This window comes from Puma concolor, chromosome D3 (genome assembly GCF_028749965.1).
Source record: "Puma concolor isolate L17-30 chromosome D3, mPumCon1.1.hap2, whole genome shotgun sequence".
Classification (NCBI taxonomy): Eukaryota; Metazoa; Chordata; class Mammalia; order Carnivora; family Felidae; genus Puma; species Puma concolor.
The window spans coordinates 69923687-69949743 of record NC_141678.1 but is presented as its reverse complement, the minus strand read 5'-3'; the positions used below and the strand labels follow the sequence as shown (position 1 = coordinate 69949743).

The following is a 26057-nucleotide window of genomic DNA, read 5'->3' as shown; positions in this document are numbered from 1 at the left end:
CTTTATATGAGTTCCCCCAGATATGTAGAAACTTCCTAACATGCTTTCCTACCCTCTGAATAACCCACTACCTCAAACTTCCCTTCATAAGAGAAGTCTTTCCTAATTTCTGCTCTGGGGCCGTGATTCAGTCATGTGTTTCTGTTGTTTATTTCCTTTGGGATGCTCATCATCTTGTCATTAAGCTTTTAATTGTGGGGTTAATTGATTAGAGTTCACCTTCTATGCTAGATCATAAACTCCATGATCCATAAGAGGCTCTGTTTTTCTTCATTTTTGTGTTCCCAGCCCCAAGCACAGTATTTATTTGTTGCATATTTGGTGGTCAGTTAAGTATTGGTAAGTGAAAGAACGAACCAGTCAATCTAGTTTTTTTTTTTTAATTTTTTTAATGTTTGTTTACTTTTGAGAGAGCACGAATGGAGAGGGGGCAGAGAGAGGGAGACATAGAATCCGAAGCAGGCTGCAGGCTCTGAGCTGTCAACACAGCCCCATGCGGGGCTCGAACCCACAAACTGTGAGATCATGATATGAGCTGAATTGGATGCTTAACCAACCGAGCCACCCAGGCACCCCATCCATCTATTTTCTTGATATTCAGGGACCTAATATTTATTTTCTCTTCTTTGAAAGCACATGGAAATGATGAGTTAATAAATGTATCATCTTTATGATGGCACCTGCACATTTTTAGCCACAGATTTTTTAAATCCTGAGTTGTCTTTATTCCTCTGACAGCCTGAGTACCTTCCCCTATAAAAAGGCAACATATATGATTTTGAAATACCCTGTATGAAGAGGAAGTTGATCTATTTCAAAAATGCTGAGCATAGGAACTGAATTGTCACCTGTTGGCACCTGAAACCGGGAGACATCCTTAATGATTTCATTGGGGTGACCTCCCGAGCCATCTGGCTGATGACGAGGCCCTATGGTGGGGATTCAGGGAGTCCTTTGCTCAGGACTATGTAGCTTCCCCTAGTGCTATCATGGTGTCACCGGCCAGTTTCAGCCACAGAAGAGCCAGTAGTGAGGATGGACTTGAGCTGCTTATCTGAGATGATAGTTGGCCTTAAGGTCATTGGTTGGTGCTTTTAGACTGTGCTTCAAACCCAGACCACAGAGTTAAAGAAGCACAACCTTTATTTGCAGGTAGATAGCTGCAGTAAAAGGTGGAAGTCAGGAGCTTCTGATGCAATGCTGGTGAAAAATGAAAAGTGCGAAGGGAGAACAGAACTTAATAGAACACATGTGTTTCCTCCAGCACATGCACGTGCGTGCACACAGTTTAACTGCTTTGTTTGTAACCCATATGGTTAGCTAATGTGTAGTATAAAACCAACTTCTGACCTGCGGTATGCCATTACTTTCGACTCTAATATGGAATTCTTAAAACCTGTTTAACTGATAATACCTAGGAGTAAGTTTATGTAGGGGGAAGTGATTTGTTTCCTTTGTTTTAGTTTAAAATCTTCATACAGAAGATACACTTATAACTTCAACTGGCATTTGATGCTGGTTTCCAGCATTAGCCGTTGTCATGCTTTCTCTGCGACTGTGAAGTATCTCTGCCCAGGGCTGGGCTTCAGGCTCAGTGAAGGTAAGGTGTTTGACCTATGGAATTGCTAGAAGTTCCCTTGACGGGCAGAGCATAGCAGAGGTCCTCAAACTGCTGAGGGATTCTCGGTGAGCAACACACCTGCACCCCCTAGTTTCTCATGGAAAATGCCTGAAGTGATTGCCAGTGGTCCTATGGGTGTCCGTGTGTATTTTGTACCCCCAGCTCTAGGTGCATCACCCTGCAACCCAAGCATGCTACCTGATAAGGTTGCAGAAGCCACCTCTGAGTGAACAAAGTCACCTGGATCTCACACCGTTTCTGGGACAGGTTGACTGTGCCCCTAGCACCATCTTTCTCTTCTGCCCAGACACTGTAACGTGCTACTGTTGAGACCTCCCACGTTTGTAATCAGATCGCAACTGCATACTGTGTGGTGTTTCCAATTGAAGGACCTACCCTGGACTGTAATAGAAGAAAACTATATGTGTTGCCTAATATAGCTTCTACAAGTTTTTTGTTTTTTTTTTTTTTTTTAATTTTTAACCTTTGTTTATTTTTGAGGCAAAGACAAGAGTGTGAGCAGGGGAGGGGCAGAGAGAGATGGAGACACAGAATCCGAAGCAGGCTCCAGGCTCTGAGCTGTCAGCACAGAGCCCAGCCCAATGCAGGGCTCGAACTCATGAACTGTGAGATCATGACCTGAGCCAAAGGCGGACGTTTAACTGACTGAGCCACCCAGGTGCCCCTACAACTTTTCAGAATACCTCTGAAATACTGATGTGGAATACTGATGGGAGTATGCCATTAAACTGTGGAATTTGGACCTCTCCTTTATAGGATTCTTGGACTTCCCAAACTGTTGGTGTGGTGCTCAGTATATTCTCCACTAAACTGGGACTCAACTTGTAAAAGGTCTGGGAAGTTAAATGCAGGACGGTGTCAGCATAAGTGGACGCTCACTGCCATTTTGAACCTGTACACTTCCATGGAGATGGTGTTGCCTCTTAAGCTTTCCTTAGCCTAAGACTCCTGCTATGAATTTCAGGGGATGTTGTCAGCTGCAGGAATGCTTCATAAGTTACCATTTAGGTATTCTTCCTCCCACTGCCACATCTGAGAATGTATCACCTTCAGATACCAATACAGGCTCCACCAGATCCCCACACTGAAGCCTCCAATAAGGAGGATGTTGTACAGGTGCATCAGAGATACACATGGGCTTAAGATACAGTCTATTTCCACTTCCTTGATATTGCTGGTGTAAATGACCAGGATATCGTTGTGTATTGAAACAAACTCTGACCTGGGCATCTGGAGGTCAGGGATCTAGTCCTTGTTCGCTTGCTAAACAGCAGCTCCAGGGAGCCGACATTGGCCACTGTGCCTGGTGCTGGCATGAACAGAGATGGAAGCAGGATTCTGAGTTCCTCTTTCCTCACCTGCCACCTGAAGTGGTGATCTTTACGCTTTATGCTCCAGTTCTAAAGTTCTGTGGTTCTAAATTTCTCCTCTTCAGCCCAGAACTTGATCATGTAGACCGATTTTTCATGTATATACCCCCTAACAAAATAATAAAACTGGACATTTGAGAGCTTATAATATGCTAGGCACTGTATTATATGCTTACGTGGACTCTCTCCTTTAATCCTTTCCCTGGTCCTCCTCCTCTGTCAAGAATAAGGCTTAAAGGCTGTGGGCTCAGCAAGCATGGGGCTCAGGGCCCAGCACAGACCTCAGCTGGTACCCGGGTGCATGATGGAGATGCGAAGGAATGATCTGGGAAAGTCCATGGAGGATGCAGGGCTGGACCTTGAGAGATGGGCTTCTCAGGAGGAGCAGAGAGGGGAAACTCTAAATTCTAGGAAATTTGCATTAGTCCACACAGACACTCTGTACATGTTACTACTAATTCTTTCTTCTCACCCAGCCCCTGGCCACCACTAAACTACTTTCCATTCCCTGGACATTTCTTGTAAATGGAATCATGCACTAAAAAGTCTTTGTGTCTGGCTTCTTTCACTTGGCATGTTCTCAAGGCTTGTCCGTGTCATGTGTACGAGGATTTCCCTCCTTTATGTTGTCGGATATTATTCCATTGTACAGAACTTCCACGTTCTGTTCATTTATCAGCTGATCCATATTTACAGTGTTCCCACTCTGGCTGCAATGAATAATGTGGTTATGGACTTGGACGTTCAAGTGTTTGTGTGCATGTGTGTTAGCAGGTCTCTTGGGTATGCACTGGAAAGCTACTTTGAAAGAGTCAAAGTACCATAAAGTCCAAGAGATCTTGTGTTCATTGGTCTTCCTGTGTTTGTTTCTAGTTCCCACTAGTGGCTGATTTGTTTCATGATGACAAAGACTCTGTTCCTGCCACCACTGCACCTGGGAAGGGCTCATCCTCAAAGATCAACATTCGCTCTGCCAGACCCCCTCTGAAAGTCTCCAACAAGGAACACAAGAAAACCGTGGGCCACCAGGTCAGCCTGTGGCAGGAAGCTGTGGGTCGGGGTGCGTGTGGCATGGCCGGCCTCTCTGCAGATGAAGAAGGGCGGCAGAGTCCGAGGGAGGCCGAAGTGGCCTCAACATCCGCATCTTCGGCTACCCAGCTCAGTCTGTATGCGCCTTTTGCAGAAGGAAATTGGGAAGCCCCCTCTAGAGGCAGTGAGCAGGGAAGAGGAAGGGAATGAGCATAGCCCCAGCAGTGCATGTAATACCTCTGGGAGGACCACACACACCTGGTAGAAGAGGCGAAGAGGGTCTACAGTCAGCAGGTTGGGGAGTGAGGACTAAAGAAGCCTGGGGACTAGAAAACCGAGACGCTTTCTGTGGGGCCTTTGTGGGATTTTATGTCCAGTGTGATTCCAAAAGAAGGGAGTTCCTGCCAAGCCCGAGCAGCCATTCACCTTTCTGTTGCAGGGGATTTGCCTGTTCTGGGCATTTCACTTTACTGTAACAACTTCCAGGATGTCCAGGCACCAGATCTTGGGGCTCCAGGGCCTCAAGTTGAGGAATAACCAGCCTCCAGTCACCATGGTGACTTCTGTACTATTTCCTATTATTGACCCGCCTTTCATCTCCTTTGATCTACCATGCTGAGTTACACACGTTGGCAGGTGGGCTCTCCCTGTGTGGGTTGAAGAGCGCTCATGTCAATGTGGGAGGGGCTTAAGTTTGGATCTACAGCAAGGCAGGAGTGTCAGCTAGAATCTGACCTTGAGTCTCTGAATTTTTCATCCTTGATTAATAATAACCGTGACCATAACAGTATCAACAACTACCACCACCAGTCTGTGGGCGTTTCTTTACGTTTATTACACATCTACAAAATGTTAGATAAATAAGCGGGCGCTGACTTGTGTCTCCCCAGTTCCGTACCTCCCTGCATCTGCTCATGGAGACCCTGAATGCCACGACCCCACACTACGTGCGCTGCATCAAGCCAAATGACGAGAAGCTCCCGTTCCAGTAAGTGCCTGCGTGGGCGGGGCCAGCTGCCTCTCGGTTAGAGTCAGGCCAGTGAAGCCTGGCCTCTTCTTCCTTACAAGTTCAGGTGGAACTGACACGGGCGCAGCCTTGAGGGGGATTCTGCAGCAGGATGAATAGTTGCTCTTACACTTCACAGATGGTTTCCATGCTGAATACAGTCCAACAGACATTTACCAAGTTCTACCTGTATGCTATCTAGAAGGTTTCAACAAGATGAGAGGGTATGCTTCCCTAATCCCACAGAGTCTACAGTGGTGTTGAGGAATCAGAGAACCACTTAAGTGTGTCATTAAATGCAGAAATGCCTGTGTGTCATAGCAGACGTTCAGTTCCGAGATGGGAAGATAGCTGGAGTGGTCAGAGGAGACTTCCTCCACTGGGGAGACGTGACCTCGAGTGACATGTCGAGTGATGAGACGTGAAGATTGTCCTATTTCTCACACGCCTTCTACCACTGAAATTCCAGTTATTCATACCTGCTCTCCTTCCTCCACCCCACTCCTTGGCCTTCTCTGGCCTAAATTCTACTTCTACCCCTATCTTGGAAATTGTCTTCCAGTTTTACCCATGCCCACATGGTTGACCCCACCTGAATCTATATAGCAGTGACTGTTCAGGGTCTGTGTTCATCTCTGGTTTTTGCCAGGTTCCAGACCAGTATTTCTGAATGCCTGCTGCATTTTCATTGACTCACATCCAGCATGTCTGAAGTCGGACTCCTTGCCCCTCCAGAAATGGTCCCTCTTTGGTCTCTTTTGTAGTAAATGGCATAATCATTTCCTGACCGCTCATTTACCCACCACCAAACCTCAGAGTCCTTCTGGACCAGTGCTGTCCAATAGAACTTTTTGTGATACATGAAGCTGTTCTATAATCTGCATTGTCCAACATCGTAGCCACGGGTCTACCACGTGTGGCAATTCTGTGCTTGGAATGTGGCTGGTATGACTGAGGAACTGCATTCTGTCATTTTAATTATATTCACATGCCTGTAGCTGGCTGATGGCTACCATATTGGATAGCATAAACCTTGTCAAAGGCCCATAGAGTCTACTTGAAGTTTTCTTAGGTTGATCTCCCTTTTCTCTTCTGTCACCTTGTTTTAGACTCTGTTTCTTGCCTGAAATACTCCCCTAAGCCTTGAGAACAGTCTGTCCCTTACCTCTGCAGCCTCTCATTCCATTGCCATGAGCCACCACACAAGTTACGTCCTCTGGCCAGAAGAGGTGTAATTCTAAATTTTTGAAGCACCTTATTCCCGGCTTTCTGACTTTCTTTTGGACCTAGCATAATTTCTTTCTGTGAAATAATTATTTTGGCAACTCTGTCAGAGTATCTGAACTACCCCCTGCTGCTCCTATTATTTCATAAAATTTGACCTATACTCAGATGGGCCTTGTGCTGGAAAAGGTCAGGAAGACAGCTTTGAGTCCGCCTTCCTTGAAGCATGCTGATTGTTGACTCTTTTCCTTTCCTCCACATTTCCAGGAAGTGGTTAGGAATTCCCCCCCTGTGGCATCTGTGTACCAGCTGACTCCAGGAGAAGAGAGGCTATTAGAAAGGCAGCAAGCGTGAAAGACTTTATGTGTGAAGGGCAGGAGCGGTGTGCAGGGCCCCAGAGGAGAGTCGAGGGATGGGTACCAGCTCTGCCCTCAACCAGCTGCGACCTGGGGCCGTGGGTTCCTCAGAACCTGGTGCCTGCCACGTGCTGTATTCTCTTGCTGGGCCTCCCCTCAGATGAGAGGAGATGCTGGGGGCTTTCAGAATAAGTGTCTAGTCCTAATGGCCCATGTTTCTAAGACCTTCCGTTGCCTTCAGGACTGAAATCATCCTTGTAATAAAGTGGGGAGAATACTGAACCAGGTGAGAGCACTTGTCTTCTAGATTCAAACTGAATTGTTTGGCTGCTCCAGGAGCTAGCCCTGTACTGTTGGCCTCACCTCTTCACCTGCTAATTGTGGTTTAAAATGATCATCCTGATGAAAAAATTCAAGGAGATAATGTAGATTATTTGTGAGAAGTATAACAAATTTTGATGAGTAGAATCTATAACATGGTCTAAAATAAGTATACGATGTTACTGACATTATTCTAGAAGGAGAGTTCTGTAGGCCTCCTCCCATCTCCTCCAACCGCTTTCTCAACCTTAGGACCCTTGACATTTTGGGCCAGGTAATGCCCTGTTATGGGGGGCTGTCTTCTGCATTGTAGTATGCTAGTAGCATCCCCATCATTGTGACAACTAAAAATGCTTTAAGATGTTGCCAGGTGTTTCTTGGAGGACAAAATGACAACCCAGTGGAGGACGGCTGTCCTAGAGTAAATGCTTTTGATAGCATCTCTTGTAGAAAAGTCTTTTTTCCTCTGCTGTTTCCTTTATTAAAAAAAACATTCATCATACCCACTATTCACTGGACACTGGGCTAGGACAAGTGAAATGACAGACCTGCCCCTCATCCTTCAGGAACTGCCAGTCACAGATCAGTGTGGAAGTGCTACAGGAGCAGAGAAGCGAGAAGGTGGTTAAGTGTCCAGGGAGGAGGTGGCCCGGGGGAGTGTGATAAATCTGGGGTCACTGGTGGGAGGAGCTGGCCAATTTCCTGTGGGCCGGTGCCCTGCTCTCAGCAGTGGACATTCCTGAGTGTCCCGGGGTCCTCAGGTATGACTCAGCACACTGCAGAGCCTGAAGAATGGGTGGGAGCTGGCGGTCTGTGCAAAAATCAGTAGTGGCGCATGACTGCTGAGGGGGAGCTGGGTTCTAAGCTTCCGGTTCTGCTGAACCTGCACGTTCATTGGGAGGAGAAAGTATAACCCTGCGTTTCAGCAGGTTTGACCCTATATTTCTTTGGTGATTTTGCAGTCCGGAGTTAAGTGTCTCTTGTCCTCACTGTGGTCCTCCAAAATTTACTAGGTGGGAGGGCTGATTTCCACGCCCTGTCACCTTGTCACCTCGTCACCTCGTAACACAGGTAGCAAGGCTCGTGAAGAGATGCCATTGACAGTGAGCATTCTTTACTCTTGAAGAGATGAGATAAAATACAGAAGGCTGGGGCATGTGAACAAGGAAAGAGGATGGCAGAATCTTTTTGGTGTAGTGTCTGCTTGTTTCCTTTTAATAGGGTTCTTTTCTGTCGCTTAGTCATTGCAACAAACCAGTGAATGACAGTGGGACAGGTATCCTCCGCTTCTGTTGGAGAAGTGAGGCAAAGCTACAGAGCGATTGTGTATTGCCTGGAGGGGCACTAGCTGTTGGCGGCCCGTACCAGGTTTTCTGGTTCGCCCTTGCTCTTTTCCCCCATCCCTCGGGGAAGAGAATGGTGCCAGCTCCGGAGGGAAGTGGGAAGACCTTTGTCTACCCACCGTGGCCACAAAGGACGAGCGGTCACCAGTGCTTGCTACGTGTGCTGCCCGTCCCCCCCACACACCGCAGAGGGAAGCAGACTCTGGCCTGGAGATCACAGGTGCAGAGGGAGAGGTCTGCAGCCACAGAACACCTTCCCCAAGGCTCAAGCCCATCCACCGTGCTTTCATAACTCGGCCCAGCTGGCCACCCGGCAGACGAGAGAAGCAGACCTGTAAACAGCAGAGCCCATGTTGCTGCTTAGACTCCTCACTACCACCCCGTGTTGGTTAAGGTTTTTCTTGGGTCCCGGAACTGTGGTGCATCCTGGTGACACCTGAGACAAACTACAAAGGGGATACACTTAGGTTTCCTTTTGTTTTCTTTCATCCTATAAGCTCTTCCACGGAGGAGCTTTTTGCCGACTTTAAAAAAAAAAAAAAAGAAATTAACTCCTGCAAAGTAACGGTCTTGTTGTTCAGGACTGTGCAGACTTGAATGCCCACTTGTCCGGTACATACTCAAGTGCCAGGGGCACCTTGGGGCTGGAGGAATCAGGCAGACTTGATGGAGGAGCTGGCTGTCAAAAGTGGCAGGACTTGGGCAGATTTTGGGGGGAGGCAGGAGGAGGCTGTGGGTGACTCCCAGACACCGAGCCCCAGGGCTGACCTGGAACACAGAGTTCCTGGACTCCAGGTCAGCTCACGGTCTTCAGTCATTTGGAAGGTGCCTGCTGACCCAGGCCGCCTACCTCAATAGACTTCTGGGTTCTTGGTGTAAGAGACCAGCCAGCGCTAGGACCTGAGCGGTTCATACAAATAGATCTGAGGGAAGAAGTCTCTGGTGGAGAGCTATGAATCTGGGTGTGGCGGATTCCAGCCCTGATCCATCCTGCAGAGCTCCAGAAGCTGCTGGGAAGAGAACACCCAGGCTTATCTGGAGGTGGCAGACAAGAGTAGCACGAGGAAGTCCCCCGGGGTCCTAGAGATGAAGAAGCTTCCTGTTTCTCTTTCTCTGCCAGGGCAGACAGGTTGCCCAACAGCTTGGCCAAGGTGTGTGCTAAAGCCAGTGTGATCCCGGGAGCTGGGCCTCAGCCCGCCCACTTCCCAGAGTGGAAGGAGAGCAAGACGCATGGCCCTTGGCTCTAGCTGAGCTGAGGAACAGCCAGAAAGAAAGGAGCATTTACTTCCCATCCCTCCTCACAGAGTAGGACAAGGGTCTTAGCAAACTACAAGTGGGGATTAATTCCAGTTCAGCTTAGTACTTCCCCCATGAAGACGCCCTGATTACCCCAGCTGACGCTGACCACTTCCCCACTGGACTCTTCCAGCACTTTTGCCATGGTTATCACATGCTGCTTTGTATGCTGCTTCTATATACTTCTCCTCCAGTGTGGACACTCTTCGCCCAGACCACGTCTGACTGCCGATTCTGCATCCTGCTCAACTTAGGTGTTGGAATAAATACTGGTTTTTCAGTGTTAAACAGCATTGTACAGGCATATGAGCTGTTGAAGATGTGGCTCGCATCTCTGAAGACAGATGGGAATATAGATTTCTTTTTCATAACGAGGCAGCTGTCATGAGAGCAGCTAGCGATGCCTGTGTCCTAAAGTTGTGCCAGGTGGTGGTCTAACGGCTTTCATGGGCCTTTATGTTTAATCTTCACACTAACCCTGAAGAAGGGATACTATTATTATCCCCATTTTATAGGTGAAGATATTGAGGTGACGTTGCTTTCCCCAAATTACACATGCAACTGGTCAGGGACCATGTCACAATTCACATCCAGGTCTGCCTGGCCTGAAACTTCCCCTTTTAACTCCTGAGCCAAATACTGCTTGTGGTGGCAAGTGTCTATGATTTGGCTTTTGAATGAACACAGGTGCCCCCATGGATGGATAAGGGAAGGCTTTAGAGAGGAGGCAGGAATGGGTCTTGGAGGGTGGACAGAATTCAGGTATGCAAAGAAGAGATGTATCCCAGGTAAGAACAAGAACTTGCATAGAACTTAGGTACTGAAATCACTCATGCATCTGCTAGTCAGTGTCTTTTAGTCTGTGCTTGGCCCCTGACCTTGAGATTAAGGTGCATGATGGTCTGTCTCCCGGTGCAGGAAGAAGTCATCTTACCCTCTCTCCTGTTTCATTTCTTTGCCAGCATGGCCATTTATGGAATGTCTTCCTGTTTTGCAGCTTTGACCCAAAGAGAGCAGTGCAGCAGCTCAGAGCGTGTGGGGTGTTGGAGACCATCCGAATCAGTGCAGCCGGCTACCCATCCAGGTAATGTGCCCACCAGCCATGTCCTGGTGGGGCAGCCAGAGTTTGGTGTCCTAGGAAACCTGTTTATGTGCTGTCAGCCAGAGACCGATCCTCCGTAATGTTCCCAAACACTGAGGGTCCAAGCAGGATACTGACAGAAGAATATCACTTTGGCCTGGGAAGTATGGAAGTCAACGGCAGTGTCCTCTTGGGCAGCTTTTCACGTTTCAGGCTGGCATTGGTCTGGGCATTGAGCTAGCTAGAGTTGCAAAGGGGATTTCTCCTTTCCTCCCACCTGTTCCCTTTACTGTTTTGTTTTTATTATTGTGGTAAAATGCACCGTTTATTGTCCTAATCATTTTGAAACGTATAGTTCATTGGTGGTAAGTAAGTATATTCCTATTTATGCAGCCATCTCCAGAAATGTTTTCATCTTGCAAAACTGAAACTCTGTCCCCATTAAACACTAAATCCCCATTTGCTCCACCCCCCAGCAGCTGGCAGCCACCACTCAACTTTGTCTCTGTTTTTGATGTCTCGGTCTTCATATAAGTGGAGTCCTACAGCGGGGGTTGACTGGCTCATCTACTTAGTCTAATGTCTTTAAGGTTCACCTCGGTAGATGTGTCAGAATTTCCTCCCTTTTTATGGCTGAATAGCACTCCACTGTATGTATAGGACGTATTTTGTCCATCCATTTGTCAATGGACGCCTTTACCTTTTAAAATAGAATCAAATCTATGATGGGGGGTATAATTTTCAATTTAAAAAAACACTATCAAGATCTAATTTGCATTGTGAATAAGTGAGCCTCCTAGTGTCTCTCGAAGCTCTGTCAAGACTGGATCCTTCCTAGATGCTTGCCTGAAGTAGGAGTGGGGTGTGGATGGTGGCCAGCTAGCTTTCATGGGGTCATACTGCGTCCCAGTGTCACAGAGGCCAGATATCTCCTGCCGTGACTTGGAGCTGAGCTGGGCAGGGACGCTACCAGTGTAGCATCCCAGAGCCTGTGGTGGTTTCCACAGGGACCCCCTGTCCAAAGAAGTTCCATATGTGCCCGGCGGTGGAGGGAGACAGAGGAAGCCAGAAATGGGAGGAGGACATGTCTCCAGGCCTCCCCTCCTCCCTGCCGTCTCCAGCCAGCCCTTGGCCACTACAGTTAAGGGACCACTTCGTATGCAGCAGTGTTGTATACCAAGAAGCAACTTGACCGTGAGCAGTTCCCAAAAGTTAGACCCAGGAATCAAATTAGTGGTGAAATTAGGAGTTTGCATTTGACCCGGAAAGTACAAGGAACTGTCACTAATCTGCAACCTCCAGGCAGCTTTTCCAAACCCAGCAGGTTCGAGCATTGTTCAGAAGGGTCTACTCTGGCCAGGGCAGAAGCCTGTTAGTATTTTCTTTGACCCACATCTCTTCTGCTTAGAAGAAAGACTGGGAGGACCCTGGGGTTCCATCTCCTTTTTCAGCCCCAGGGGCTCAGCGCCAACTGCTGGCAACTCCATGATCGATGAGGTGAGCCCTGCTTGCCCTTCTCAGGTGCGGGCTGTGTCTGCCCTGCAGTGCCCAGCATCAGTCTTTTGATTGAGAGAATGGGGCTCAGGCCACGGGCATAGTAGTTCAGTCTTGAGTTCAAGGAACTGTAGTCTAGCCGGTTGGATCCACATACAATGGCTGCTCCAAGCACATGGTTCCTACAACTTAGGAACGTGGCAAGGACCTGAAGGAGCTGCCCGGCCATGGCTTTTCAAAGCGGGCTCCCCAGGCAGCCAGGCCCCACTCCTGCTCCATTGGACTCCCCAAAAGTCTTTAGTCTGCTGCCCTCAGTGTTTCTAGGAACTGCTTCACAGCCCACTAGTGGCTCAGGAAATCAGTGTGACGGGGCATGAGCAGCATCTTGTTTATTTAATGAAATAACCAGGGATGGAAAATGGCAATTTGTGGTAGAAAGGATATTACAGTCTGACCTTACTTGAGCTTTATATATAGACCCAGGTGCGTCATGATTTAAAAGGCACTTTTGCTGAGGAGGCTCGCAGAAAGAAGTGAGCTGCTCAGGGTCACCATCTGCTGTGGTTGAGTGAAGATTAGACACACCCTTCCTCTGCCCGGCTATGTGGTGATTGCCAAGCATCTTCCTGCTCACGTTAGAGTGTTGCCATCCAAACTGGTTCAACAGGAGTGAAGAGTAGAGTAGGGTTCTATGCCTGCCCGCTGGGGGCTGGGCCCAGACCTGAGGCTTGGCGTAAAACTGCACCCTGCCTGCTCCAGCTTGTAAATAGAAGTCCAGATTGTAGAATTGAACCCTGGGTCGTAGCCAGAGGAGGCTGGTGGTTGAAGCCTTGGCCTTGGTGGAGTCAGGCCTGGCTTCCATGGTCTGCTCCCATTCTCCTCGGCTAGGTAACCTCAAGCGAGGAAATTAATCTCTGAGCCTGCGTTCCCGGATCACTAAGTAGTTACATCATAGGCGTGTGTAATGAATGACATAATGCCTCTAAAGTCCTCCACACAGTGCTGGGCACTTAAGCATTTAATAACATGTTTATCACTCATTTAGATGAGTAAGAAGCTACATGCTCATGGGTGCAATTATCTGGGTAAAACAGGCCTATACCAGAAATATTTAGCTTTGTCTTTGTGAAACCCTGAAGCGTCTGGTCACCTCAAAAGATCGTTGCAAAGTCCTTTAAGGAATTGAAAAGGTCAGTCCAAGAATTATCTAAAGTCTGTCAAAACTGGAGCTGAGTTGTCCCCTGTTAAACTGTTGAGGGTCCTTGTACAAGAAACTTAGGGATCATGGGTCCTCACGGCCACACCTGTGCTGTGCAGCACAGAGCCCTCCAGGTGAGCCCAGAAGCCCAGGTGCTCATCTTTGTCTATAACATGACGGTGCTACTGATGGTGAGCTTGTCTGGGAGGCGTGAACGTTTGGGACCTTGCCAAGCCCGGGGAGACAGAACCAGGGAAGCGTGTGAAAATGAGCTATTCTAGGGCAGGTGGGACTGGGGGGATCTGTCTCTGTATGTAAGGAGCCACGTGTTTTTGCTAAGAACTTTCTAACAGCGAGGAGTTTGCTATCAGAACAAGCGCTCTGCGGAGGGCGTGGACCTCTCTTCTTGGAGAACGTCAAGGAGAAGCTACAAGTCTGGGTCTGATGTGGTTAGCTCTAGATAGCGCTTCAGGCACAGGTCCCGCGCATCTCTGCCACCTCAGATTCACCCGCCGTACTTGCTTGCAGCCTCGCTGGGAAATCAGAGCGACAGGGTGTGCCACCCACACTCCCGATTTTGCTGCCGCAGCACAGAATCATCTGTTCTAGGAGGTGGAAGAGGAAGCGGGGAGAGGACTTGACTCCCGTGGTCTCACATGAGCTGCTGTAGAAAATGTTTTCTTGCCTTCATGCCACCCTTCCTTGTTAATCTGGCCACCTGTTCCGTGTCCTATCCCCTGTTGAGCATCTAGCTCTGTGCCAATGGCTGGGAGGGGATTAAGGATCTAAGTCCCGGCCTCTGCCTGTCAGGAGCTCACGGTCTGGGAGAGGTGATAAAAACCTAAAACAGCAACATGGAATTAGGTGCAAGTTGGAGAAGAAATGTGGCTTTGTGGAGGAGGTGAGGTTTGAGGTGGGCCTTGAAGGGTGAGGAGGCTTTGCACTGGGGGGGTGGTGGGGAGAGTGGGAGAATACTGCCAGCCTGGAGGCAGGGCGGTGTCCAGGCACAGAAGGGACGATAATGTCCCCTGTGCAGTGATCGGGGAAGAGGCTTTCTCTGCCCGTCAGTCCTCAATCAGTTCTTCCTGTTCAATCTTGCATTCTTAGCGTGCCAGCCAGGCTTTTCTCCTCATCCAGACAACCTCTTCCTTGGCAGCTGAGAGAGCACATTGCCTCCAAGTCTTGAGACCCATATGGAAAACGGCTTCTCCTGCTGTTCGTTCCACCTGGCTGCAATCAGAGTTGCCTCGAAGTTGAGATGCCCGCAGACTTGCCTCTTAGGGGGCAGCTGATGGGTGTCTTTCCCTGCCTCTCTAATGGATCCACACCTCTTTCTAGGAGGTGATCGCGAGGGGCATCTGTACCTTTCCATAATTGCAAGTATTGTGGAGAGCTTAGGGAAGGAAGGAAAGACTGGGATTTTCCGGTATCACAAAAAATGTTACTTAACGCTGTGATGTAAACATTTGGGCTTAGATCCAGAATGCTGCCTTACCTTTGCTGTCTTAGCAGATTTTGCTGAAGGCTCAGAGGATTCCCTCCCCGAACTGCCATTTGAAATATTACCTTTTGGAAAGAGGCACCGTAGTTTGATGGCACTTTTGTTAGTGTTGAGGCAGAGCTGAATCATGCATCTACTCCATTTAGATCTGAATCCCCTTTCCCCAGCCACAGGGCCCAGGGTTGGGGGGGGGGGGGGAGCAGTGGTGAGGGCTGGGGAGAGGGCTGCGGGGCAAAGCTACCACACCTGCAGTCTCCTGACTCCACCCCTTGCCTCCCTGTTCTGCCCCTGCCAATCATGGTAACCATTTGGAGAGAGGTGGGTCTGCTGTGTCTGGGGATCAAGTAAGTGAGGTGTTACAGCTCATGCATGCCCATGAAGGGGTTAGCTTTTGAAGGAAGTACCAGGGACTCGCGTGTGTTACCTCAGAATGTAGAACTGAGCAGTCATGTTGTTACCTTGACTTGGGGAGTCCTTCCTGAGCCCAGAGGGACCTGAGTGGATTGGGAGTCATCCCCAAAAGAACTCACCTCCTTCGTGTTAAGACTCAATACAGCAAAGTGATTTCACTTGGTTTAGCTCGTCAGGTGACCACAACTTTGCTCAGCTGTTTTCCGCAGGAAACTTCCCTGCCTTCTTTGATGAGGGGAGTTAGGACTTAGAACGTTTTCCTGTGTGTCTCCAACTTCAATGGCCAAAGGGCACATGCCACTTTGCAGAAAGGAAAATGCCAAAGAGGAAGACTGTGCATGGCCCAGGGTCACAGGGACTCGTGATAAAATGCCCAGAGGGCACTTCCCCGGGAGCCCATGCAGAGGGCAGCCCTTTCCTACTGATGACCTGGGCATACTTGGCCCTATTCTGAAACAAACACGTGTCCTATGCCCCCAAAGCCCCGCGAGCCCGGACACCAAGTTGGCAGGCCAGTGGCGGCTCTCTGGGGCGCCCTCACCCCACCCTCGGGCACTAGTATACTTGTCTATTTTTATCTCTCTGAGAATTATGGCTCTCTGGGAGTCTGACTTAAAATACATCATTCAATTTGAAATGTACTGCCGTGGCAAAGAAATATGTCTGTTACGTACACAAAGCACCGTGATAAATGCCCTGTCTGGACAAGAGGCTTGGCCACCATCCCCGGGCTCCTGTGCCGTCCTCGGGCTCCCTCTGTGGGGTTCAGAGCAGTGTTGTGTCCCACGGGATTTGCGAAGCAAGTTCCATTTAACCACAACATGTGTGTTGGAGGGGGGAGGGTACTTGAATACACAATGTTTATATTTTAAAAACATAACTCCTCCTAAGTCTTCCATTCATTTCCTGTTCACCTTAGAAGAACTCACTGATGCTTTCTGAGAAGACTTCACTTGCCAGCCTCCATCCCCTCAGCCCCGTGTGGATGAAACCGCACAGGACCTTGGAAGTAGGCGGAGTCTGGAGAAGTTGCTTTGTTCACCTTTCCATTTAATCACGATTAAACAGCCACGTGGTTACCTGCCTTGCTGTTAAAAGTCCCACCAAGGGCTCAGTCGGTTAAGCGTCTAACCCTTGATTTCGGCTCAGGTCATGATCCCAGGGTGGGGAGATGGAACCCCATGTCAGGCTCCACGCTGGGTTTGGAGCCTGCTTGAGATTCTCTGCCCCTCCCTTGCTTACATGCACATGTCCACATGTGCGTGCACGCGCGCTCTCTTTCTCTCAAAACAAATTTTTTAAAGCCCACTAAGAACGAACTTATTTCAGACTGAACCAGTTCTTTGTCCCAAGATCTTGCAGCCTTTAATTCTGGTGCTTTTGCCTGAGAGCTGTGCTCCCTTCCTTGGACCACACAATCTGTCGCATGGTTCTCAATCGGGACTGCACATCACAGCCACAGGGAAGCTTGTTTGTGAATGGCTCTGCCTCGAAACTCTCCCTTGGAAGCAAGTGTTGGTCACTGGTCAGCTGCAGATGCTGGGTTGTATCTGGGCAGTTCTGGGACTGAATACATCTTCCGTTCCTCATTTTGTATCTTGGCTGCAGCTCATAGCCAATGGGGAAGAATTCGGTTATGGGGGAAGGATTTGGTTTCCTTCCTTCAGACTTGGGGCTACCTTGAAGTCTCAGCCTGTGTTCCCCTGGGAGGCCCAGGACAGAGGGTGGGGATAAGGGGGAAAGCAAATCCAGGCTGTCGGTGGTATGAGTGGGGGGTGAACACCCTGCTACTTCGGCACTCAGAGCCTTCCACGAATACCTGTGCTGAAATGATGACAAATGCCGTGTATTATGTATTACTTTACAAAGCGCCCCCCCCAACAAACCTCATCTCATTTGTTCATCACGTTGACTTTTTAAAATTGAGATGTAATTTATGTACAAGAAAAAAAATCCTTCAGTGGTTTTCATTATATTCCCAGAATTGTACAACTGTCACTACTAATTGTGGATGTTTTCTCACCCCAGGGAGAAACCCTGTTCCCACTGGTGGTCACTACCTCTTCCCCCTCCTCCTAGCTCTGGCGACCACTTACTTGCTTTTCCTTTCTATAAATTTGCCTACTGTGGACATTTCATACAAATGGAAGCATATAAGTGGCCTTTTGTGTTATCCAGGTTTTAACATGTACCAGAACTTTATTCTTCTATGTTGCCTAATACTGTCATATCGTAAGGATACCCTATGTTTTATCCACTCATCGGTCAATGGACATTTGGGTTATTTCTGCTGCTTGGCAAGTGTGATTTATACTGTTGTGAACATCCACGTACGTATTTTTATGTGAACATATATTTTTATTTCTCTTGATTATATACTTAGGAGTGGGATTGCTGGCTCACGTGGCAACTCGGTTTACCCTGTTGAGCTGCCAGACCATTTTCCACAGTGGTTGCACCATTTTACACTTCCACTGGCGATGGACGTGGCTTCCTGTTTCTATGCATTCTTGCCAACACTTATTGTTTGTTTTACTATGGCCATCCTAGGGGGTGTCAGGTGGTATCCCACTATGATTTTGATTGTATTTCCCTGATGATTACTGATGTTGAGCATCTTTTCACGCGCTTATTGGCCATTTGTATATCCTCTTTGGAGAAATGCGTTCAGATTTTTTGCCCATATTTTAATTGGGTCGTTTGTCTCTTTGGTGCTGTAGGAGTCCTTTATATTTTCTAGATGCTAGATGTTTGTCAGATTAGACTTGCAAATAGGTTCCCCATTTTGGCCCTATGGTAACCTGACATGCCATCTTCAGGGGTTCTTTCTGGTGGCCTGCTGTTGGAGAGAGCGTGTGACATAGAGCCTCCTACCCTGGTCTTCTTGGAGGGACTCTTAGAGTTGGTCTAATCCAGCCAGGCTTGCTTGAGGGAATCTATCCAAGAGAAGAGAAGTGCAAAGTGCTACCACTTTGACGGATCCACTCCATCTGTTCACATTCATCCATGGAGGGCTTCACAAGGAGACATGTTCTCTAGAATGTCCCACATGTAGATGGTTGAATCTAGTATCTAGATGAGAACTCAGACAACCAAAACATCGCCCTGTGTTTGCTCTGCCATTCACAGCAGTTGTGTTTACCGTGTGCTGTCTTGAGCCTTGGAGCTAGTTACCAGGAAGTGTCTGTCCAGCCTTGCCTCTGCCTCTGATCTCCCCTTTCTTACCAGGAGCAATCACACCCCCAGTTGTGACGACTTTACCAGATCTACACATCTCCCTAGCAGGCCAGGGACACACAGGGTATGTCCTTGATGTCCAGGACATCCAGCCAGGCCCCTTGCCTGTGAGTCCAACTCCGGGGAGAGCTGGGATGAATGTGACTTCTGTCCCTGAGGCCACTATGACTCTGTATAACCCAGGATTGAAGCCACTATTGGGGCCTGGTAATAGACTAAGGATGGAAGCTCTTCTACCAGCAATAACGTGAAATGGAAGAGCAGCTGGGCTCAGGATTGGCTTAAAGGATACATCCAGACCCATGAGCCACACAGCCATGCTGTGAGTGGGGGAGGACCTGTCCAGGGCCACCTGAGGAGGGCAGAAAGAGCAGGAATGGAAGCAATGGACTCACACTGTAGAGGCAGATGGTAGGCAGGGTTGGTTCTCAAGATGGTGGTTTTCTAGACCAGAAGTATGTTCTAGAATAAAGATTTTGTAAAAGGGAACATTTTTGCATATTTCAGCAAATGGAGTAGCAGGTGATGGTCTGAAGATGTTTTGTGTCCATTTGAGCCCAAAAGGATTGTCCTGCCCCAAAGCCAATAGTGCCCTTTGGGAGAAATGCTAGTAAAGAGAAAAGATTTAATGTTGGGATTCCAACCATTTTATTGGTCAGGAAAATACTTATTCTTTTAAAACGTGTGTATGAAGATACCGTGAAAGGTGCAAAGAAGTTTAAAAATGTAGCCTTACCCAGCCAAGGGTGTCCAGAGTCTAGCAGAGAAGCTAACATATGTATAAAAAACTATCTTGTGGAGAAGGCATAAAGCTCTGTATCCCACATCTCCGTGAAAACGCTGAGGGAGGGAGATTCCATGGTGGGTAGAGTACCTCAAGTGGAAATCCTGGACACCCTGTGGTCCTGTAGAGGGTCTTCCTAATTTTTACATGACCACAAAAAACCTCCATCCAGATGTTCCTACCAAATCAGGAAGTTCTGTTAAGAAACGCTACTTTTGGAAAACTAATCACGTATTCTGTTTAGCTTTGCTTGGAAAGTTTTCCTTCTACAAGTGAGGGAGCCTTTCATGCAAAGACTTTAAGAGCACAGAGTTTCACGGAAAAGGGAATCCACAATTGATTCTGGGTCCTTGGCTGAAGGACACTTGTATGTGCCCAGACCCCATGGTGGCCACGTTCCCCTTTGGTAGCTCATGAGGGAGTACCTGCCCAAGCCCTTCTCAGCGAATGGTCTGTCTGCTGCAGGCACACTCCTCCCCCATCAGTGTCACCCTGGTGCCAGTATCCAATGAAGCCTTTGTAAGAATAGGGGGGAGAGCATTAGGTGGGAAGGGAGAGACCTTAGATTTTGGGAAGCTTTCTAAGCAGTCCACATGCATGAACTCCTTGGCCACCAAAGTGTGGGAGGTACTTTGCAAGGCACTTGATGTCCTCTCCAGTTTGGAGACATCCATGTGGGATGAATCCAGGATGTGACTTGCCTAAGGTCACATCCTGTCCGTGTCAGAGCAGGCTTCTTGGCTTCTGTACTCCCAGCTCGTTCTGTACTGGCCTTGGTGTCTTTGCAGTCACATCTCCCTACCATCTTGTCATTTCCTTGAGCCTGTAACCTCCCTGAGTTATGGAACTGTCAGCAGTTAAGAGATCTTCAAATTAGAACCGTTTGAGGTTTTTAGCCCAGCTAAATGCTGCTCTGATTATTCCCCCAGAGAAATTGCAAACTCGTAGGGAGAGAGAAGACGAGTGAGTACACAAATAACTGTATTGCAGGGTGGGGGAGGTGCCCGCAGAAAGTCACACACAAGGTGCTGAGTTGGCTTCAAAGGAGAGCCCACATCTCCCTGTGGACAGGAACAGATGCATGACAAGGCACATGTTGATGGGCGAGCAGAGGAAGAAGACGACTTAAGACTTCACAAAGCCCTTTTTCTGTGTGTACATCATTCTGTTTGCATCTTACCCAACGTGGAAGTATCAGAGAGCGAGGCCTGTTTTTAAAACTTGGGGGTTGGGGGCAGAAAGAGCTCAGAAGTCCAGTAACATTTGCATGTGTCAAAAACGCACATCTGATTTGTGGCTTATCAGCTCCAGCTCTGGTCCTAGGCCTCCAGAATTGAGATCGGTCAGACCTCAGAAGTTTTCTTGACGTTTATGGTACATGACTGGAATAATTGAAGCAGCATTTAGCTAGGTAGATAGCCTTACATGTTTCCACGTTTAAAGCCACCTGTTCTAGGGGCTCCTGGGTGGCTCAGTCCATTGAGCATCCGATTTCAGCTTAGGTCATGATCTAGCGGTTCGTGAATTCAAGCCCCACATCGGGCTCACTGCTGTCGGCACGGAGCCTGCTTCAGATCCTCTGTCCTGCTCTCTCTGCCCCTCCCCTGCTTGTGCTCTCTCTCCAAAATAACCTAAAAACTGCCTGTTGAGATGGCCTGGGAGTCGGTGGGCTTGGTTCACAGCCCCTCTGCAGCTGGAGGGTCAGGAAACAACTTGAGCTCAGTCAGTGAAGGGCATAAGGGCAGCAGGAACCTTTCCCCAGACCTACAAGAGGCCTCAGCGGCTCCTAGCACCTCTCTGCTCTCCCACCGAAGGAAGGGGGGGGGGGAATGACTGATAATGGGAATGGGAGCTTTGCAGGAGACTGTGAAAATGTTCTGGAACTCCATATTGGGTATGGTTGCACAACTCTGCAAATATACTAAAATCTTTTGTCCACTTTAAAATTTTATGGTATGTGAATTATCTCAATAAAAGTTATAAACTGCAGAACTTCTAAACAGCACTTTTACACTGTAAAAAACGTAAAGGGGAGAATGCTTTTTGTTACTTGCTCTTAGGCTGACACCCTCTCCGATACCCGTAGCTTTGTTAGACACCTGCCACCGAACCAAGGAAGGTGATGGAGAGGCAGGGAGCTTGGTCTCCATTTCCCTTTGCCTCCCAGGGTGCTGAGGAGCATGGCCCGGGAGAGAGGGGGACCCGAAGGAGGCCCACGCTGGCGGATGGTTGTGGAGCGCAAGGAGGAGCTCCAAAAGAACCAGCCTGCCAAGCGTGCCCTGCTCACCACCCAGCAGGAGTTCCTGATATTCCACCGTGCTCCGTTTTTCTCATGAAACTTCTGGAGGACCCCATTTAAAGGCAAATGTGCTTCAGGAGAAAGGGGTACAATCCATTTACTCCTCAATAATACTTCTTGAAAAATTTTTATTTGGTAAATATCTTTTAATGTTGATTTATTACGAGAGGGAGCACGCATGCATGCACTGGGGAGGGAGGGAGGAAAGCGAAAATCCCAAGTAGGGTCCACGTCAGCACGGAGCCCAATGTGGGGCTCGATCTCAAGAACCCATGATATCATGGCCTGAGCTGAAATCGAGTCAGATGCTCAGCCGACCAAGCTACCTAGGCGCCCCCCACCCCAAGTAACACATGAGAATGAGATGAATGAGTTCACTGGACACTCAGCCAGGCCTCAGATGCACAATCTGGAGGCAGCACCTAAATGATTCCCAAACAGGCGACGAGAACCGCGTGTGTTCCCACAGACAGGGCGTGTATGGCAGCCCCTGATGCCTCTGACGGGGCGAGCTGGGGCTGACGGATGCCTCTGCCGAGGATGCAGAACCGATGGGGACGGATGGCCGAGCTCACCTGCAGAGGGATTCAGATGGGAAATTCTGTCCCCTTAGAGTAGAACTGTGTAGAAACAGAATGTGTGATGTGAGGAGGTTGTGAGCCGGAAACAGGGAAGGAGCATGGAGGGTCAGAGTGAACATCTGTGTGAAGGAAGATTTAAGTAGAGATCTCCTCAGAGGCCGAGAGACAGCCTTGAGGCCTTCTGAAAGATTCCCTTCCAGAACATACCAAAGCACAATTACTGAAAAGGTGGCGGGATTGTGAGTGCTCTGGGTTTTTTGCTTTTGTTTTGTTTTTAATTGGGAGTTGAATACCTCATGGTTGTCTCACATTACTCTAATGAAACAGGAGAAATGATAGGTGAAATCTGCTTTGGGCAGGAAGATGGTTCTGGGGCACCTGGGTGGCTCAGTCGGTTAAGCATCTAGCTTCAGCTTAGGTCATGATCTCGTGGTTCGTGGGTTCAAGCCCTATGTCGGGCTCTATGACAGATAGGAGCCTGGAGCCTTCCGATTCTGTGTCCCCCTCTCTCTGCTCCTTCTCTGCTCGTATTTTCTCTCAAAAACAAATGTCAAAATTAAAAGATTTCTTCTAACGTATACCAAAATGTGTGAGTGGTAGTGTCACTGGGGGTTAGGATAAGGCCAACTTTTATTTGCTGATGTGTATTTTCTGCATGTAAATGGGGTGCCTGGGTGGCTCAGTCAGTTAAGCTTCCGATTCTTGGTTTCAGCTCAGGTCATGATCTCACAGTTGCATGGTTCGAGCCTTGTGTCGGGCTTTACACTGATTGTGGAGCCTTCTTGGGATTCTCTGTCTCCCTCTCTCTCCTCTCTCCCCTCTCTCCCACTCATGCTGTGTCTCTTTCTTTCAAAACAAACTTAAAAAAAAAAGTCTTCAACGAGAAGTACTAACTTTATGAGAGAAAGCCAACATTTAAAACCAAGCTGTGTCCCAGGCAAGGTTCCTCCTCTAGCAGCCAAGGGGAGCTCCGTGCTTGGGCAGAAACCCCGTGAGTGGTCCGGCCTCTGGTCAGTCCTCCCAGAGAGACCTCCAAACCCTCCTTTTCCCTCTTCCACTCATGACTGTATAAGTCAGCCACACACTGAAATTCTCACATTGGAGGAAGACAGTATGTCCAGGAATGGTTTTTTACTGCTCCGAGAACAGCTTTATGCCGGGACTAGCGACCCTATGGGGCACTGAGATGGCTGCGGCCCTTCTGTGGCTGGGAGGCAGGCCATGCCACCTGACGCACCTGCTTTCCCTCCAGGTGGGCCTACCACGACTTCTTCAACCGGTATCGGGTGCTGGTCAAGAAGAGAGAGCTCGCCAACACAGACAAAAAGGCCATCTGCAGATCTGTCCTGGAAAGCCTCATCAAGGTGAGCTGGTGCACCCCTGGAGGCTTACCCGGAATGCCTTGGGAATTGGGGGAGTGATCAGCCCTCGTGGTCTTCATCTTTCTTATTAAAACTGTTTGACACGCTCATCCATTTTCCACCATCAGCGACTTTAAAAGAGAAGTCCCTTCACGTATATGGCGGACTTTTTTCATGTCTCGGCACGTGTAAAAAGTAAAAATGTTTGTACGTATTGTGATGAAGCCGCTACTGGCCTGTGGCTCTGGCTTCTCCAAAGCCTGAGGCTCCATATTATCTGCCCACACTGCACGCCTGCCCAGGGGCTCTGACCTAGCCCAGGCACAGCTTGGAATTCAGCATTTGGGAAAATAGGTGCACTTTTCCTATCTTCTTCTTGCACAGCTGGCCTCCGGCCTTCCCCTAAAGGCTTGTTTTAAATAAGGCAACAGATGTAATTAACACAACCTGAACTCAAACCTGAGCCTTGAGACTGGAGCTACTTTGGGGCCCTTTGTGAGGGGTGTATCCTAAATATTAGCTCCACAGTATTCAGGGATTCTAGCAGGACATGGTAAAAATGGTCTTGATAAAGGGTTAGATTACATCAAACATCTTCCCTTCCGAAAGGTAACGTAGTGGAGAGAACTAGATCAAAAAATTTTCAATTTTAAATACAGTTCACTCTCACACATTGTAGGTGTAAAGGGCATCACCCCCACCCCCGCCACACACATTAAAAAAAAAAATTCACATATAACTTCAGACTTCCTAAAAGTAAGCCACTAATAAATAGCCTGCCGTTGACCAGAAGCCTGGTGCATGGTGTCCTGTGTTGCAGACACATGTATCCTTTACTGCAGAGGACAGTCTTTGTGTTAATGCCCAGCCCCTGGTTATAAGCAGTGAGCCGATCACAGCTGGAGCATTTGGAACGAACTAAGTGTATACCCTAACGAAAATTGTATGAATGTGTGACGTTTCCTTTGCTTGAGAGACTTTCTTCCTCTTGTCTGCCTAGGTTCCACCCTCCTTCACGACTGGGCTCTTAAAATGCCTTCTGGTCCTCAAAGCCTGTTCTGATCTCCCAGAAGGAGTTAGCGACCCCCGTCCTCTTTTGGCCACCAGCACTCCGTTTCTGTCTTCCATTATTGCATTTACTTACCCCCTTGTCTTGCAGTTGAGAGTTTGTCATTTCACCAGACTATGAACACTGAAATGTCAGGGATCCCGCTGTTGTGTCCCTGGCACCATGACTGGTTCTTACAGGAGCTCTGAGTTTGTGCAGGTGGCTGCATGGGTTCCCAGCTTGGGGGGTGGGGGGAGGGGCAGTCACGACTGTCACCTGCCACTAATAGCTCATGGTTATGAAGCACTTAGGAGTCACTTTAACCCTTCACATCCCTCTTCCAGTACTCGCATGGCGCCTTAGGGGGATGCAAGCGTCTTGCTCATTTTGTAGATGAGGAAACTGAAGTATGGAGAGCCGATCAAAGTTCCCCAAGGTGTTACAGGTGGACCGGCTCAACACCCCGCAGCCACTCTGAATCACAGTGCCCATTGAGCCAGTCTCATTGACTAATGTCACCGTGCATAACTAACCTTTCTGCAGAAAGAATAGGGATCAGTGCTTCAAGACTTCTCCGGGGACCTTGTATTTCCTGTTTCCCTCCCCTTTTGGGGGCCTCATCTTCTAGTCACCAGTGCTACCTAGGGTGAAGCTACATGTTAGCCTAGAAGGGCACCTGCCAGCACCAAGCAAGTGCCAGTGCATTTTAGAACACGGTGACGAGGAGAGAAGCCGGTGGCATGTGGGCCAGGCAACAGGTGCTTAATAGCTGGGAGTTTAATGGGAGGGAGCCTGGGGCCAGCTTCATGAGGTCGTTCATGAGTGATTGTCTCCTCCTACAGGGATTGTAGGAATGCCCTTCATCCCCTACTGGAGTTTGTTTATTCTTTAATCCCACCAGCGTGTGTTGCATCCTTTCTACGTACTCTAACCTAGAATGGTCGCTCACCGTGAGCCTTATAAAAGAGCATAACACATGCGCCCTGCCTTCCAGGATGCTAGTACCTGGTGTGATTATAGACCCCACCGGAGGGAATCAGATTATGGAGACCTGAGCCTTGATCGTGACAGGGGAGCAGAATATTAGCAAGCGTCCGCTGGGAGTCCAGGGAGCGTAAGGAAATCTGTGTGCACGGCATGCGGAGAGGAGATGGTGTTGCAGAGGGGGCGTGGTGCGGCGAGAGACCGCTGGCCTGGGAGTCCCTGCATGCCAGGCTTTGGTCTTGGCATCCGTGAGGTAAAAGGAGTGGCTTGGGGTGGATTGCTGAGATTCCGTTCTGCCCCCTCAGTCTATGATTCTTAGAGGAGCTCTCAGAAGATCACCCCTGATTGAGTGGTATGTGAACGGTGTCGTCAGCAAGTTCCGAGGGTTAGAGAAAGCAGGTCTGAGGTAGGGGACGTGCCCCAGACACGTGGGCTGAGGAGAGAGTGGCCATCAGGCTAGTGGTGACTGGCTACAGCAGGTGGGACCTTCA

The 26057-nt window shown here is 48.7% G+C and overlaps 1 protein-coding gene across 2 annotated transcripts in view; it reads left to right on the top strand.

The window, feature by feature from the left end:
• The window catches only part of MYO5B (myosin VB), a 342952-nt gene that overhangs the window by 247564 nt on the left and 69331 nt on the right, over positions 1-26057 (top strand). For both annotated transcript variants that reach the window (XM_086682946.1, XM_086682945.1), the window contains exons 15-18: positions 3886-4041; positions 4932-5029; positions 10585-10671; positions 23426-23537. In XM_086682946.1, coding sequence (XP_086539072.1) covers positions 3886-4041; positions 4932-5029; positions 10585-10671; positions 23426-23537 — 453 coding nt within the window. The remainder of the gene's footprint in view (positions 1-3885; positions 4042-4931; positions 5030-10584; positions 10672-23425; positions 23538-26057) is intronic.